General features: G+C 44.5%; 1 protein-coding gene across 3 annotated transcripts; it reads left to right on the top strand.

Annotated features, from left to right (window-relative positions):
* Positions 1-1,207: 1,207 nt before the first annotated feature.
* Positions 1,208-15,205, top strand: LOC135533711 (cell death-inducing p53-target protein 1 homolog). Of its 3 annotated transcripts, XM_064960983.1 has the most exons (7): positions 1,208-1,517; positions 1,614-1,639; positions 6,091-6,158; positions 12,407-12,531; positions 13,340-13,441; positions 14,240-14,390; positions 14,559-15,205. In XM_064960983.1, exons 1-7 carry the CDS (start codon positions 1,289-1,291, stop codon positions 14,662-14,664), a joined length of 807 nt encoding a protein of 268 aa, XP_064817055.1. In that variant the 5' UTR covers positions 1,208-1,288; the 3' UTR covers positions 14,665-15,205. The 3 variants fall into 3 exon arrangements, with proteins under 3 accessions (XP_064817055.1, XP_064817049.1, XP_064817061.1); XM_064960977.1 differs by having other exon boundaries at positions 1,211-1,639; XM_064960989.1 differs by lacking the exons at positions 1,208-1,517; positions 1,614-1,639 and having other exon boundaries at positions 6,097-6,158; positions 12,403-12,531.
* The last annotated feature ends 848 nt before the right edge of the window (positions 15,206-16,053 follow it).

Below are 16,053 nucleotides of genomic sequence, written 5' to 3'. Positions count from 1 at the left end.
TATTTAGTTTATTTCATTTAAGATGGAGGCCACTGTGTTCTTGGGGACCTTCAATGTTGCATAATTTTTGGTACCCTTCCCCAGATCTGTGCCTCGACACAATCCTGTCTCGGAGCTCTACGGACAATTCCTTCGTCCTCATGGCTTGGTTTCTGCTGTGACATGCACTGTCAACTGTGAAACCTTATTTAGACAGGTGTGTGCCTTTCCAAACCATGTCCAATCAATTGAATTTACCACAGGTGAACTCCAAGTTGTAGAAACATTTCAAAGATGATCAATGGAAACAGGATGCACCTGAGCTCAATTTAGAGTAAATTTCATAGCAAAGTGTCTGAATACTTATGTAAATAAGGTATTTCTGTTTTGTAAACATTTTTAAGAACCTGTTTTTGCTTTGTCATTATGGGGTATTGTGATGTCATTATGGGGTATTGTGATGTCATTATGGGGTATTGTGATGTCATTATGTTGTATTGTGTGTAGATTTTAGAGGATTTTTTATTTATTTAATCCATTTTAGAATAAGGCTTCTTCACCTGCAGGATCGTCTGAGACCAGCCACCCAGACAGCTGATGAAACTGAGGAGTATTTCTGTCTGTAGTAAAGCCCTTTTGTGGGGGAACAAATCATTCTGATTGGCTGGGCCTGGCTCCCAAGTGGGTGGGCCTATGCTCTTCCAGGCCCGTCTATGGCTGCGCCCCTGCCCAGTCATATGAAGTCCATAGATTAGAGCCTAATACATTTATTTCAATTGACTGATTTCCTGTAACTCAGTAAAACTGTTGAAATGGTTGCATGTTACGTTTATATTTTTGTTCAGTATACATTCTCAGGTAACAACAAATGGTGGATGGGTGAACACACACACACACACACTTTTCTAAAATGTATTCACCTGAAAATAGGCCTATGTTAGGTGTTCTAATGACCTTTAACACCAATGGATCAATGTTAGTAAAGAAATGACTGTCTGGTCTGCATTACGTTCTAATAGTCTAACTGAAGGTTACTCATCTCACCAACAACCACAGCAATGTTGATAACCGAGAACAATAACACATTAACGTTTAACACTGTGATTTACCACAGCCACTATTTCCCTTCTCTCTCTCTCTCTCTCTCTCTCTCTTTCTCTCTCTCTCTCTCTCTCTCTCTCTCTCTCTCTCACACACACAGCATATTCACACCCCTCCACCTCTTCACTTTAAAACCCTTTAGTGAGTCAGAGGTCTCTGGTCTATTGATGGGAATCAGTGTCTTCAGGCCTGTGTCCCAAATGACACCATGTCCCCTAGATACAGGAGTGCACTACTTTGGACCAGCACTCATTGTCATTTGGGAAACGCCCCCTGGTGGAATACGTTGTTACCTCATCTGCGTCACTCCTCCCCTCTGTGTGTGTCGTTCTCACTCTCTGTCCTACCTGGTTCACTTTCTCACTGTCTGTCTGGAGTAGCAGCTCTGATCTTTAGCTCCACACAGTCGTCTCCTCCAGGACTCCAGGCCACAGGACCTCGTCTCCTCCAGGACTCCAGGCCACAGGACCTCGTCTCCTCCAGGACTCCAGGCCACAGGACCTCGTCTCCTCCAGGACTCCAGGCCACAGGACCTCGTCTCCTCCAGGACCCCAAAAAGGTAAGGGGCTGTTGCTCTGCTCGTGGCTGGGAAAGGGTGCTCTGAGTTGGGGGGTTTCAGAGTGCTTCTTTGGAGGATATAATAAAATATGAAAGAGTTGTGTGTCTGACGAGGAATATCTGTTTGTTTTGTGTGTGTTGCTACGTGAGAATGAAAAGACTTGTTAGAAGAGGGGTGTTTTTAAATCGGTTTAGAGAAAACACAGCACCAGTCACCCTACCTTCTAACACAGACATCTCTGTTAGATGTGTACACACAGACAGCTCTGTTAGATGTGTACACACAGACAGCGCTGTTAGATGTGTACACACAGACAGCGCTGTTAGATGTGTACAAACAGACAGCGCTGTTAGATGTGTAGACACAGACAGCGTTGTTAGATGTGTACACACAGACAGCGCTGTTAGATGTGTACACACAGACAGCGCTGTTAGATGTGTACAAACAGACATCTCTGTTAGATGTAGACAGTGGCAAACTGTACTTCACACATCAGTGAATTTGATAGCTAACCAAATCATGATATAATTTCTAGGGAAAAGTCCAGCTGTTATGTGGGATGTTGGATTAAGGAAATTAAAATGAATCCTTGTGAAAATGTTTAACTGACTAGGGTGTGTGAGTTATGGTTCCTGCCCATGGTAAATGGGTATAGTAAAGGTCAGGTTTGGGGTCAATGCGAATTGAGATCCTTCAGTTCAGGAAGTAATCTGAAAAAATCTATATTCAATGACTTCTCAATAAATGGAAGAGGAGAAGCTACTTATTTAAAAAGTTCCTGAATTGGGTGTCTTTAATTCTAATTAACCTACTGTTGACCAGGGCCCATAGGGTAGTGTACTACTGTTGACCAGGGCCCATAGGGTAGTGGACTACTGTTGACCAGGGCCCATAGGGTAGTGTACTACTGTTGACCAGGGCCCATAGGGTAGTGTACTACTGTTGACCAGGGCCCATAGGGTAGTGTACTACTGTTGACCAGGGCCCACAGGGTAGTGTACTACTGTTGACCAGGGCCCATAGGGTAGTGTACTACTGTTGACCAGGGCCCATAGGGTAGTGGACTACTGTTGACCAGGGCCCATAGGGTAGTGTACTACTGTTGACCAGGGCCCATAGGGTAGTGTACTACTGTTGACCAGGGCCCTTAGGGTAGTGTACTACTGCTGACCAGGGCCCTTAGGGTAGTGTACTACTGTTGACCAGGGACCTTACGGTAGTGTACTACTGTCGACCAGGGCCCATAGGGTAGTGGACTACTGTCGACCAGGGCCCATAGGGTAGTGTACTACTGTTGACCAGGGCCCATAGGGTAGTGTACTACTGTTGACCAGGGCCCATAGGGTAGTGTACTACTGTTGACCAGGGCCCATAGGGTAGTGTACTACTGTTGACCAGGGCCCTTAGGGTAGTGTACTACTGTTGACCAGGGCCCTTAGGGTAGTGTACTACTGTTGACCAGGGCCCTTAGGGTAGTGTACTACTGTTGACCAGGGCCCTTAGGGTAGTGTACTACTGTCGACCAGGGCCCATAGGGTAGTGGACTACTGTTGACCAGGGCCCATAGGGTAGTGGACTACTGTCGACCAGGGCCCATAGGGTAGTGTACTACTGTTGACCAGGGCCCATAGGGTAGTGTACTACTGTTGACCAGGGCCCTTAGGGTAGTGTACTACTGTTGACCAGGGCCCATAGGGTAGTGGACTACTGTTGACCAGGGCCCATAGGGTAGTGTACTACTGTTGACCAGGGCCCATAGGGTAGTGGACTACTGTTGAACAGGGCCCATAGGGTAGTGGACTACTGTCGACCAGGGCCCATAGGGTAGTGTACTGCATCCGAGCGGTCAGGTAGGTTGTTTGGAGTGTTTATCCGAGTGGATAAAAATAATACAATTATGCCCCCCCACTTCAAATTTTGCCCCCCCCCCCCCCAAGTTGCGCCCCTGGTTTTAACAGTGATCAAGTAGACTACTATTTGATCATAATGTAGGACTACCAGAGGGGCCTACCATCAAAAACAATGGAAAAAATGCATCCCATAATATTTTAACATGGGAATAGCTGTTCTATCATTCAGCCTACAGTAGCAGCCAATGTGTGGTGTTCAATGTACATTTACATTTAAGTCATTTAGCAGACGCTCTTATCCAGAGCGACTTACAAATTGTAGGCTACATTCCATGAGACTTTTGGAAAAAACACATTCATGGCTTGACATGAAGCTGTTTATCCACTTGTCCTTCAGACAAGGAAGCGACTGAAAATGTTGTTGAGTTGTTTGATGCAAGAAACCATTTTATTCCCATGCCATTATTACAGAAAATCTGACAAATACAACACTGTCCCTTTAACACAAAAAAGCTCTTTCCCTGAATCACTTTTCAAAGAAGTCTAGAAATGCACATGTGTTGTGTCTTGTAGGAAGCAAACACTCCCTCATTGAGGATTACAACATATCTATAACTGGGCTAATAACTCACCAACGAGCAAAGGATATGAACAAATGTGCACAGGTGGCTACATGCATCTCTCACTTTGATCTCAAAACAAGCTCATCTACTCACGACCGCTGATTCTGTAAAGACAGGCACGTTCAAACAGTCTTGCCAACTCCCCAATAAGGAAAGTAGCTATTGGCTGTCCTAAAAGTCGCTAGAAGTCGCTAAATGACTATTGGCTGTCCTAAAAGTCGCTAGAAATCGCTAAATGACTATTGGCTGTCCTAAAAGTCGCTAGAAATCGCTAAATGACGTCTTTGCATAATTGGCCATGTAATTGTGATGGACGCTGTAGGAGAGAGGAATAAAGTCGTGAGAGAGACAAAAAGCAAGTTAAAAAAACACCCTAAATATGTTTAGAACCACTAATGAACTTTCTTCTGTCGATTCTTGTTTTTTTTAATGTCACAATTCCAACCCTCCTCCGTTTTCCGGGCTTGGGACCGGCAAAAGTGAACCAAAAGACTCTGGTGGAGTTACTAAGTTTTTTGTTTATTTGTTTATTTTTTTGTTATTTAGTTTATTTCATTTAAGATGGAGGCCACTGTGTTCTTGGGGACCTTCAATGCTGCATATTTTTTGGTACCCTTCCCCAGATCTGTGCCTCGACACAATCCTGTCTCGGCGCTCTACGGACAATTCCTTCGTCCTCATGGCTTGGTTTCTGCTGTGACATGCACTGTCAACTGTGAAACCTTATTCAGACAGGTGTGTGCCTTTCCAAACCATGTCCAATCAATTGAATTTACCACAGGTGAACTCCAAATTGTAGAAACATTTCAAAGATGATCAATGGAAACAGGATGCACCTGAGCTCAATTTAGAGTAAATTTCATAGCAAAGGGTCTGAATACTTATGTAAATAAGGTATTTCTGTTTTGTAAACATTTTTAAGAACCTGTTTTTGCTTTGTCATTATGGGGTATTGTGATGTCATTATGGGGTATTGTGATGTCATTATGTTGTACTGTGTGTAGATTTTAGAGGATTTTTTATTTATTTAATCCATTTTAGAATAAGGCTTCTTCACCTGCAGGATCGTCTGAGACCAGCCACCCAAACAGCTGATGAAACTGAGGAGTATTTCTGTCTGTAGTAAAGCCCTTTTGTGGGGGAACAAACCATTCTGATTGGCTGGGCCTGGCTCCCAAGTGGGTGGGCCTATGCTCTTCCAGGCCCGTCTATGGCTGCGCCCCTGCCCAGTCATATGAAGTCCATAGATTAGAGCCTAATACATTTATTTCAATTGACTGATTTCCTGTAACTCAGTAAAACTGTTGAAATGGTTGCATGTTACGTTTATATTTTTGTTCAGTATACATCCTCAGGTAACAACAAATGGTGGATGGGTGAACACACACACAGACACACTTTTCTAAAATGTATTCACCTGAAAATAGGCCTATGTTAGGTGTTCTAATGACCTTTAACACCAATGGACCAATGTTAGTAAAGAAATGACTGTCTGGTCTGCATTACGTTCTAATAGTCTAACTGAAGGTTACTCATCTCACCAACAACCACAGCAATGTTGATAATCGAGAACAATAACACATTAACGTTTAACACTGTGATTTACCACAGCCACTATTTCCCTTCTCTCTCTCTCTCTCTCTCTCTCTCTCTCTCTCTCTCTCTCTCTCTCTCTCTCTCTCTCACACACACACACAGCATATTCACACCCCTCCACCTCTTCACTTTAAAACCCTTTAGTGAGTCAGAGGTCTCTGGTCTATTGATGGGAATCAGTGTCTTCAGGCCTGTGTCCCAAATGACACCATGTCCCCTAGATACAGGAGTGCACTACTTTGGACCAGCACTCATTGTCATTTGTGAAACGCCCCCTGGTGGAATACGTTGTTACCTCATCTGCCTCACTCCTCCCCTCTGTGTGTGTCGTTCTCACTCTCTGTCCTACCTGGTTCACTTTCTCACTGTCTGTCTGGAGTAGGCCACAGGACCTCGTCTCCTCCAGGACTCCAGGCCACAGGACCTCGTCTCCTCCAGGACCCCAAAAAGGTAAGGGGCTGTTGCTCTGCTCGTGGCTGGGAAAGGGTGCTCTGAGTTGGGGGGTTTCAGAGTGCTTCTTTGGAGGATATAATAAAATATGAAAGAGTTGTGTGTCTGACGAGGAATATCTGTTTGTTTTGTGTGTGTTGCTACGTGAGAATGAAAAGACTTGTTAGAAGAGGGGTGTTTTTAAATCGGTTTAGAGAAAACACAGCACCAGTCACCCTACCTTCTAACACAGACATCTCTGTTAGATGTGTACACACAGACAGCTCTGTTAGATGTGTACACACAGACAGTGTTGTTAGATGTGTACACACAGACAGCGCTGTTAGATGTGTACACACAGACAGCGCTGTTAGATGTGTACACACAGACAGCGTTGTTAGATGTGTACACACAGACAGCGCTGTTAGATGTGTACACACAGACAGCTCTGTTAGATGTGTACACACAGACAGCTCTGTTAGATGTGTACACAGACAGCGCTGTTAGATGTGTACACACAGACAGCTCTGTTAGATGTGTACACACAGACAGCGCTGTTAGATGTGTACAAACAGACAGCGCTGTTAGATGTGTACACACAGACAGCGCTGTTAGATGTGTACACACAGACAGCGCTGTTAGATGTGTACACACAGACAGCGCTGTTAGATGTGTACACACAGACAGCGCTGTTAGATGTGTACACACAGACAGCGCTGTTAGATGTAGACAGTGGCAAACTGTACTTCACACATCAGTGAATTTGATAGCTAACGAAATCATGATATAATTTCTAGGGAAAAGTCCAGCTGTTATGTGGGATGTTGGATTAAGGAAATGAAAATGAATCCTTGTGAAAATGTTTAACTGACTAGGGTGTGTGAGTTATGGTTCCTGCCCATGGTAAATGGGTATAGTAAAGGTCAGGTTTGGGGTCAATGCGAATTGAGATCCTTCAGTTCAGGAAGTAATCTGAAAAAATCTATATTCAATGACTTCTCAATAAATGGAAGAGGAGAAGCTACTTATTTAAAAAGTTCCTGAATTGGGTGTCTTTAATTCTAATTAACCTACTGTTGACCAGGGCCCATAGGGTAGTGTACTACTGTTGACCAGGGCCCATAGGGTAGTGGCCTACTGTTGACCAGGGCCCATAGGGTAGTGTACTACTGTTGACCAGGGCCCACAGGGTAGTGTACTACTGTTGACCAGGGCCCATAGGGTAGTGTACTACTGTTGACCAGGGCCCACAGGGTAGTGTACTACTGTTGACCAGGGCCCATAGGGTAGTGTACTACTGTTGACCAGGGCCCATAGGGTAGTGGACTACTGTTGACCAGGGCCCATAGGGTAGTGTACTACTGTTGACCAGGGCCCATAGGGTAGTGTACTACTGTTGACCAGGGACCTTAGGGTAGTGTACTACTGTCGACCAGGGCCCTTAGGGTAGTGTACTACTGTTGACCAGGGCCCATAGGGTAGTGGACTACTGTTGACCAGGGCCCATAGGGTAGTGTACTACTGTTGACCAGGGCCCATAGGGTAGTGTACTACTGTTGACCAGGGACCTTAGGGTAGTGTACTACTGTCGACCAGGGCCCTTAGGGTAGTGTACTACTGTTGACCAGGGCCCTTAGGGTAGTGTACTACTGCTGACCAGGGCCCTTAGGGTAGTGTACTACTGTTGACCAGGGACCTTACGGTAGTGTACTACTGTCGACCAGGGCCCATAGGGTAGTGGACTACTGTCGACCAGGGCCCATAGGGTAGTGTACTACTGTTGACCAGGGCCCATAGGGTAGTGTACTACTGTTGACCAGGGCCCATAGGGTAGTGTACTACTGTTGACCAGGGCCCATAGGGTAGTGTACTACTGTTGACCAGGGCCCTTAGGGTAGTGTACTACTGTTGACCAGAGCCCTTAGGGTAGTGTACTACTGTTGACCAGGGCCCTTAGGGTAGTGTACTACTGTTGACCAGGGCCCTTAGGGTAGTGTACTACTGTCGACCAGGGCCCATAGGGTAGTGGACTACTGTTGACCAGGGCCCATAGGGTAGTGGACTACTGTTGAACAGGGCCCATAGGGTAGTGGACTACTGTCGACCAGGGCCCATAGGGTAGTGTACTGCATCCGAGCGGTCAGGTAGGTTGTTTGGAGTGTTTATCCGAGTGGATAAAAATAATACAATTATGCCCCCCCACTTAAAATTTTGCCCCCCCCCCCCCCCCCAAGTTGCGCCCCTGGTTTTAACAGTGATCAAGTAGACTACTATTTGATCATAATGTAGGACTACCAGAGGGGCCTACCATCAAAAACAATGGAGAAAATGCATCCCATAATATTTTAACATGGAAATAGCTGTTCTATCATTCAGCCCACAGTAGCAGCCAATGTGTGGTGTTCAATGTAGGCTACATTCCATGAGACTTTTGGAAAAAACACATTCATGGCTTGACATGAAGCTGTTTATCCACTTGTCCTTCAGACAAGGAAGCGACTGAAAATGTTGTTGAGTTGTTTGATGCAAGAAACCATTTTATTCCCATGCAATTATTACAGAAAATCTGACAAATACAACACTGTCCCTTTAACACAAAAAAGCTCTTTCCCTGAATCACTTTTCAAAGAAGTCTAGAAATGCACACGTGTTGTGTCTTGTAGGAAGCAAACACTCCCTCATTGAGGATTACAACATATCTATAACTGGGCTAATAACTCACCAACGAGCAAAGGATATGAACAAATGTGCACAGGTGGCTACATGCATCTCTCACTTTGATCTCAAAACAAGCTCATCTACTCACGACCGCTGCTTCTGTAAAGACAGGCACGTTCAAACAGTCTTGCCAACTCCCCAATAAGGAAAGTAGCTATTGGCTGTCCTAAAAGTCGCTAGAAGTCGCTAAATGACTATTGGCTGTCCTAAAAGTCGCTAGAAATCGCTAAATGACTATTGGCTGTCCTAAAAGTCGCTAGAAATCGCTAAATGACGTCTTTGCATAATTGGCCATGTAATTGTGATGGACGCTGTAGGAGAGAGGAATAAAGTCGTGAGAGAGACAAAAAGCAAATTAAAAAAACACCCTAAATATGTTTAGAACCACTAATGAACTTTCTTCTGTCGATTCTTGTTTTTTTTAATGTCACAATTCCAACCCTCCTCCGTTTTCCGGGCTTGGGACCGGCAAAAGTGAACCAAAAGACTCTGGTGGAGTTACTAAGTTTTTTGTTTATTTGTTTATTTTTTTGTTATTTAGTTTATTTCATTTAAGATGGAGGCCACTGTGTTCTTGGGGACCTTCAATGCTGCATATTTTTTGGTACCCTTCCCCAGATCTGTGCCTCGACACAATCCTGTCTCGGCGCTCTACGGACAATTCCTTTGTCCTCATGGCTTGGTTTCTGCTGTGACATGCACTGTCAACTGTGAAACCTTATTCAGACAGGTGTGTGCCTTTCCAAACCATGTCCAATCAATTGAATTTACCACAGGTGAACTCCAAGTTGTAGAAACATTTCAAAGATGATCAATGGAAACAGGATGCACCTGAGCTCAATTTAGAGTAAATTTCATAGCAAAGGGTCTGAATACTTATGTAAATAAGGTATTTCTGTTTTGTAAACATTTTTAAGAACCTGTTTTTGCTTTGTCATTATGGGGTATTGTGATGTCATTATGGGGTATTGTGATGTCATTATGTTGTATTGTGTGTAGATTTTAGAGAATTTTTATTTATTTAATCCATTTTAGAATAAGGCTGTAACTTAAATAAATGTGGAAAAAGTCAAGGGGTTTGAATACTTCCCGAATGCACTGTATGTATAGCGCTGTAGTATAATCTATGAATTTCCTTATAATCGTTTGTTTTTAACGACTGACCTAGTTACTGTAAGTAAAGGTTATTGATGAGCCTGAGGTTAGAATGAATCAGGAGGTTAGAAAGTGTATTTATTTATTGAACCAGGAAGTCCTATTGGGATCAGAAGACCTGTTTCCCAAAGGAATGATCAATGATGTATAGATGATGAGATGTAATATAGCTGATCCCACGCCAGGACAGCGGAGTCAATCACCACCTTCCGGAGACACCTGAAACCCCACCTCTTCAAGGAATACCTAGGATAGGATAAAGTAATCCTTCTCACCCCCCCCCTTAAATGATTTAGATGCACTATTGTAAAGTGGCTGTTCCACTGGATGTCAGAAGGTGAATTCACCAATTTGTAAGTCGCTCTGGATAAGAGCGTCTGCTAAATGACTTAAATGTAAAAATGTAAATGTAATCCCAGATGACATACTGCACTGTGTATTATAGCTGATTCCAGATGACATACTGCACTGTGTATTATAGCTGATTCCAGATGACATACTGCACTGTGTATTATAGCTGATTCCAGATGACATACTGCACTGTGTATTATAGCTGATTCCAGATGACATACTGCACTGTGTATTATAGCTGATTCCAGATGACATACTGCACTGTGTATTATAGCTGATTCCAGATGACATACTGCACTGTGTATTATAGCTGATTCCAGATGGCATACTGCACTGTGTATTATAGCTGATTCCAGGTGACATACTGCACTGTGTATTATAGCTGATTCCAGATGACATACTGCACTGTGTATTATAGCTGATTCCAGATGACATACTGCACTGTGTATTATAGCTGATTCCAGATGACATACTGTACTGTGTATTATAGCTGATTCCAGATGACATACTGCACTGTGTATTATAGCTGATTCCAGATGACATACTGCACTGTGTATTATAGCTGATTCCAGATGACATACTGCACTGTGTATTATAGCTGATTCCAGATGACATACTGCACTGTGTATTATAGCTGATTCCAGATGACATACTGCACTGTGTATTATATCTGATTCCAGATGACATACTGTACTGTGTATTATAGCTGATTCCAGATGACATACTGCACTGTGTATTATAGCTGATTCCAGATGACATAGTGTACTGTGTATTATAGCTGATTCCAGATGACATACTGCACTGTGTATTATAGCTGATTCCAGATGACATACTGCACTGTGTATTATAGCTGATTCCAGATGACATACTGCACTGTGTTTGCCTGTGACTGACTAGTGTCTCAACACTATCTGAGGGGTCCATAATATGGCTTGGAACCTTTTACTGCAGTGTGTGATTTTTGGTAGTCTTTAACAAATCTACTTTGAAACCAAAGTATACACCTCACACACATGGTTATGGGCTTATAAAAAGACACCTGTACCATGTCAGGTATAGAGTTGAAATGTATTCAGTTTTGAGTTTGCATCCCAATATTACACTTTATAAACATTGCAGAAGACTGAAACATAACAAAACTGTTTGACATAGAAACACTGGATTTTTGTTGCAAAAAAAAGAAGAAAAAAACGTTACAGATTATAGAATTATGTAAAATATGAAAAACATTCCACCCATGAGGTCACAGAGGGCGCTTCTGGACATTGACTGCAGGAAAGGGCCATGAGGTCACAGAGGGCGCTTCTGGACATTGACTGCAGGAATGGGCCATGAGGTCACAGAGGGCACTTCTGGACATTAACTGCAGGAAAGGGCCATGAGGTCACAGAGGGCACTTCTGGACATTGACTGCAGGAAAGGGCCATGAGGTCACAGAGGGCACTTCTGGACATTGACTGCAGGAAAGGGCCATGAGGTCACAGAGGGAACTTCTGAACATTGACTGCAGGAAAGGGCCATGAGGTCACAGAGGGCGCTTCTGGACATTGACTGCAGGAAAGGGCTGCCTCTGTATATTGTATTGTCAACTGATGTGTCATTGTGGATTGACACTTAAAAGTTTTCTTTCTAACTCTAACTGTTAATCATTCACCAGTAACATAGACCAGGGTTAGAGTTATTCTGATAGATTTAGTGGGTGTGTGGCATTCATTAGTTGTGGTGTTGTTATAGGCTTGTACTATTCAGAGGCTACAGGCCATGTCTTTGTCCAATGAAATGTCACCAATCTAGTTATTTGTCCTAAAGAAATGTCACCAAACCTGCCAGGTTGAATACAGGGAAGTGTGTCAATGTTATAGGCAACAGCTTGAACAAGGTGTGTGTGTGTCTGTGTGTGAAATAAGATAGGTGAGAGAGATAGGGGGGAGAGAAGGTGGGGGCAGAGACATGTGTTTTCTAAATGTGTTATTTTCATAAGGTGTGCTCAATGTGTTTGTGCTCACTGTCTTCCTCTCTCTCTCTCTCAACCCCACCCCAGACAGTATGGAGAAGAGCCAGTATGGACCACCGCAGGACGTGTTGGCTCCCCCCTATCCCGGCTTCCCAGCGGGCAACCAGGGAAGTGGGGGGGGAACAGCCTACCCCCCCCAGCCTGGCTTCCAGGGAGGTAAGATATCAGATCTACACTGATACTCTTCGGGACAGTTAAAGCCTACACTCATAGAAAATGACGTGATGTCGAGAACTTGAAAGGGTTCTACGGCTATCCCCATAGGAGAAGCCTCTGAAGAGCTTTTCAGAACAGGACCAGGTATCATCTGTGTTCAAGAAACCAGACCTTATTCTTTATGTATTATGTATATTAAACATTTTCCTGGACAGTAACTCACTTCAAAGTGTTTTCATTAAGCATTTTGGAAGTGTGTGTTATGATAGCCATAGATGTCATGAACATCATTGTTAAGGGCTGGCCAACCACTCTGTATCCCTGGGTTTGTGTTCCCATAATGCTGGCCAACCACTCTGTATCCCTGGGTTTGTGTTCCCATAATGCTGGCCAACCACTCTGTATCCCTGGGTTTGTGTTCCCATAATGCTGGCCAACCACTCTGTATCCCTGGGTTTGTGTTCCCATAATGCTGGCCAACCACTCTGTATCCTTGGGTTTGTGTTCCCATAATGCTGGCCAACCACTCTGTATCTTTGAGTTTGTGTTCCCATAACGCTAGCCAACCACTCTGTATCTTTGGGTTTGTGTTCCCATAACACTGGCCAACCACTCTGTATCCCTGTGTTTGTGTTCCCATAATGCTGGCCAACCACTCTGTATCTTTGGGTTTGTGTTCCCATAACGCTGGCCAACCACTCTGTATCCCTGGGTTTGTGTTCCCATAACGCTGGCCAACCACTCTGTATCCCTGGGTTTGTGATAAATGACAGTGTATTGATGTATTTATTTATCCCTTATTTATCAGGTCCCCAACCCAGCATGTACCCACCACCTCCCCAACCCAGCATGTACCCAACACCTCTCCAATACGGCACGGACATGGCACAACCTACAAATGCCCCCGGCAGTGAGTCACAGACACACGCACACTGAAGAAAACTCCTAACTCTCTGACCAAACTACCTAAATCGGTTCCTTATTTTATCATTCACAGTACACCGTGGAAAACGAGAACCAAATAGTGGTCACACAAGGTATTGGCTGGATATCCTGGCCATAGCAACACCCATCCTTAGCAACCCTTCTAATCCTCTACCCTCTGTGGGGGTGGGAAATATAGAACAATGAACCCAATTTTTGGCGGTTCTAATTGGTTCTATCCCGTCTATCCAATTATATTGAGTTCTATCCAGTTCTGACCAGTATTTTCTTCTCCCTACAGTAACCTGGGTGGTGGGGATTCTTTCTAGTCCTGTCCAATTCTATGAAGTTATATCCTGTTCTGACCAGTTCTATCTGGTTCTAACCGGTATTCTCCTCCCTCTGCAGTAACCCAGGTGGTGGTTCTGTCCTGTTCTATCTGGTTCTAACCAGTATTCTCATCTACAGTAACCCAGGTGGTGGTTCTGTCCTGTTCTATCTGGTTCTAACCAGTATTCTCCTCCCTCTACAGTAACCCAGGTGGTGGTTCTGACCAGTTCTATCTGGTTCTAACCAGTATTCTCCTCCCTCTGCAGTAACCCAGGTGGTGGTTCTGTCCTGTTCTATCTGGTTCTAACCAGTATTCTCATCTACAGTAACCCAGGTGGTGGTTCTGTCCTGTTCTATCTGGTTCTAACCAGTATTCTCCTCCCTCTGCAGTAACCCGGGTGGTGGTTCTGACCAGTTCTATCTGGTTCTAACCAGTATTCTCCTCTCCCTACAGTAACCCAGGTGGTGGTGATACAGCAGCCGCTGCTAAGAGACGTACCCGGCCAGATGACGTGTCCCTACTGTCAGGTCCTGGTTCTGACAGAGGCCACACACACCCCTGGACTGGCCGCCTGGCTCGTCTTTGGAGTCCTCTGCTGCTTCATGTGAGTTATAGAAGCACACACCATATGCAGACATGTGGCAAACATTATTTTTTCTCTCAAACACACATACACTGCAGAGATGGATACATTTACATTACATTTAAGTCATTTAGCAGACGCTCTTATCCAGAGCGACTTACACACACTGAATCCCTTCTCTCTCTCTAGGTGCTGGCCATGCTCTTGGATTCCATTCTGTGTTGACTCCTGTAAGGACGTAGAACACCGCTGCCCCAACTGCAGGAGAGTGATCTACATCCACAAACGCGAATAGACCAAGATGAGACGCATGCCACGAAGTGATCCACATGTGACTAGACCAAGATGAGAAACCTGCCACAAACGGATCCACAACTAGCCCTGGCCCACAGACACTGCTGCCACAAAGCGATCTATACTTTTATGAATCCATTCCAATACACCACTAGTCTACACCACTATACAACTAGTCTACAACTCTACACCACTATACAACTAGTCTACACCACTAGTCTACACCACTAGTAGGTCAAGAACGCTTTTAGTACCGGAGTAATGGTGACTCATATTTCCAACCTTAACACACACGCTTGTGAACAATAGTCTGCCTGTGGCTGAGATGACTACTGGAGGACCAGCGTAACATTGACTAGTGTCAGTGTGTAACAAGCTAAGGCCACTTCTAGCAGACTTTTTACACTGATTGTAATGTATGTATTCTTTCATTCTGTGAATCTTCATGTTAGACGGAAAGTAGGATTCTATTTGCATTGATTGGTTGTTGGGTTTTTTAAAGGGACAGTTCACAGTTGAAACAATAAAAAAGCTGAACCCTGCCTCTGTTTTTGTAAAAAGCTGTGGGATGGGTCTGGAGAAGTGTAACTGCTCTAAGACAGAGCTATGCATGCACTGACTGACCATCCAACGTCATATCTTCATCCATGTTTTGGGCTATACAGTGTATGTTCACATCAACATTGGAGCAAAACAAGCTTATATTTTGGGTTCTGATGGGGTACAACAGTTGAACTAAGCACAAGTTATATTAACTGCGGATTGCCCCTTTTATTGACTAACAATAATTGTTTTAAAATGTCAATAATAACAGACTTTTGAGACAATAGTGGCCCTTTTTTCCAGAAACACACACTTTAATATTTTTTTCTAAAACGTAGCTGCTCTTCCTCCCGGGGAAGGACTGCCCGTTCCATGATCTCGCCATCACGGTTGACAACTCCATTGTGTCCTCCTCCCAGAGCGCTAAAAACCTTGGCGTGATCCTGGACAACACCCTGTCGTTCTCAACCAACATCATGGCGGTGGCCCGTTCCTGTAGGTTCATGCTCTACAACATCCGCAGAGTACGACCCTGCCTCACACAGGAAGCGGCGCAGGTCCTAATCCAGGCACTTGTCATCTCCCGTCTGGATTACTGCAACTCGCTGTTGGCTGGGCTCCCTGCCTGTGCCATTAAACCCCTACAACTCATCCAGAACGCCGCAGCCCGTCTGGTGTTCAACCTTCCCAAGTTCTCTCACGTCACCCCGCTCCTCCGCTCTCTCCACTGGCTTCCAGTTGAAGCTCGCATCCGCTACAAGACCATGGTGCTTGCCTACGGAGCTGTGAGGGGAACGGCACTGCAGTACCTCAAGGCTCTGATCAGGCCCTACACCCAAACAAGGGC

This window comes from Oncorhynchus masou, chromosome 5 (genome assembly GCF_036934945.1).
Source record: "Oncorhynchus masou masou isolate Uvic2021 chromosome 5, UVic_Omas_1.1, whole genome shotgun sequence".
Lineage (NCBI taxonomy): Eukaryota > Metazoa > Chordata > Actinopteri > Salmoniformes > Salmonidae > Oncorhynchus > Oncorhynchus masou.
The sequence above is the reverse complement of the archived record's forward strand: the minus strand, read 5'-3'. Positions and strand labels throughout refer to the sequence as shown.

Bases quoted from the DNA above. Each gene is read 5' to 3' on its own strand.
- LOC135533711 (XM_064960977.1), top strand. From the start codon at position 1,289: ATGTCCCCTAGATACAGGAGTGCACTACTTTGGACCAGCACTCATTGT. The intron at 1,640-6,090 runs GTAAGGGGCTGT...TGTCTGGAGTAG, and splicing joins TCCTCCAGGACCCCAAAAAG to GCCACAGGACCTCGTCTCCT. The intron at 14,391-14,558 runs GTGAGTTATAGA...CTCTCTCTCTAG, and splicing joins GGAGTCCTCTGCTGCTTCAT to GTGCTGGCCATGCTCTTGGA.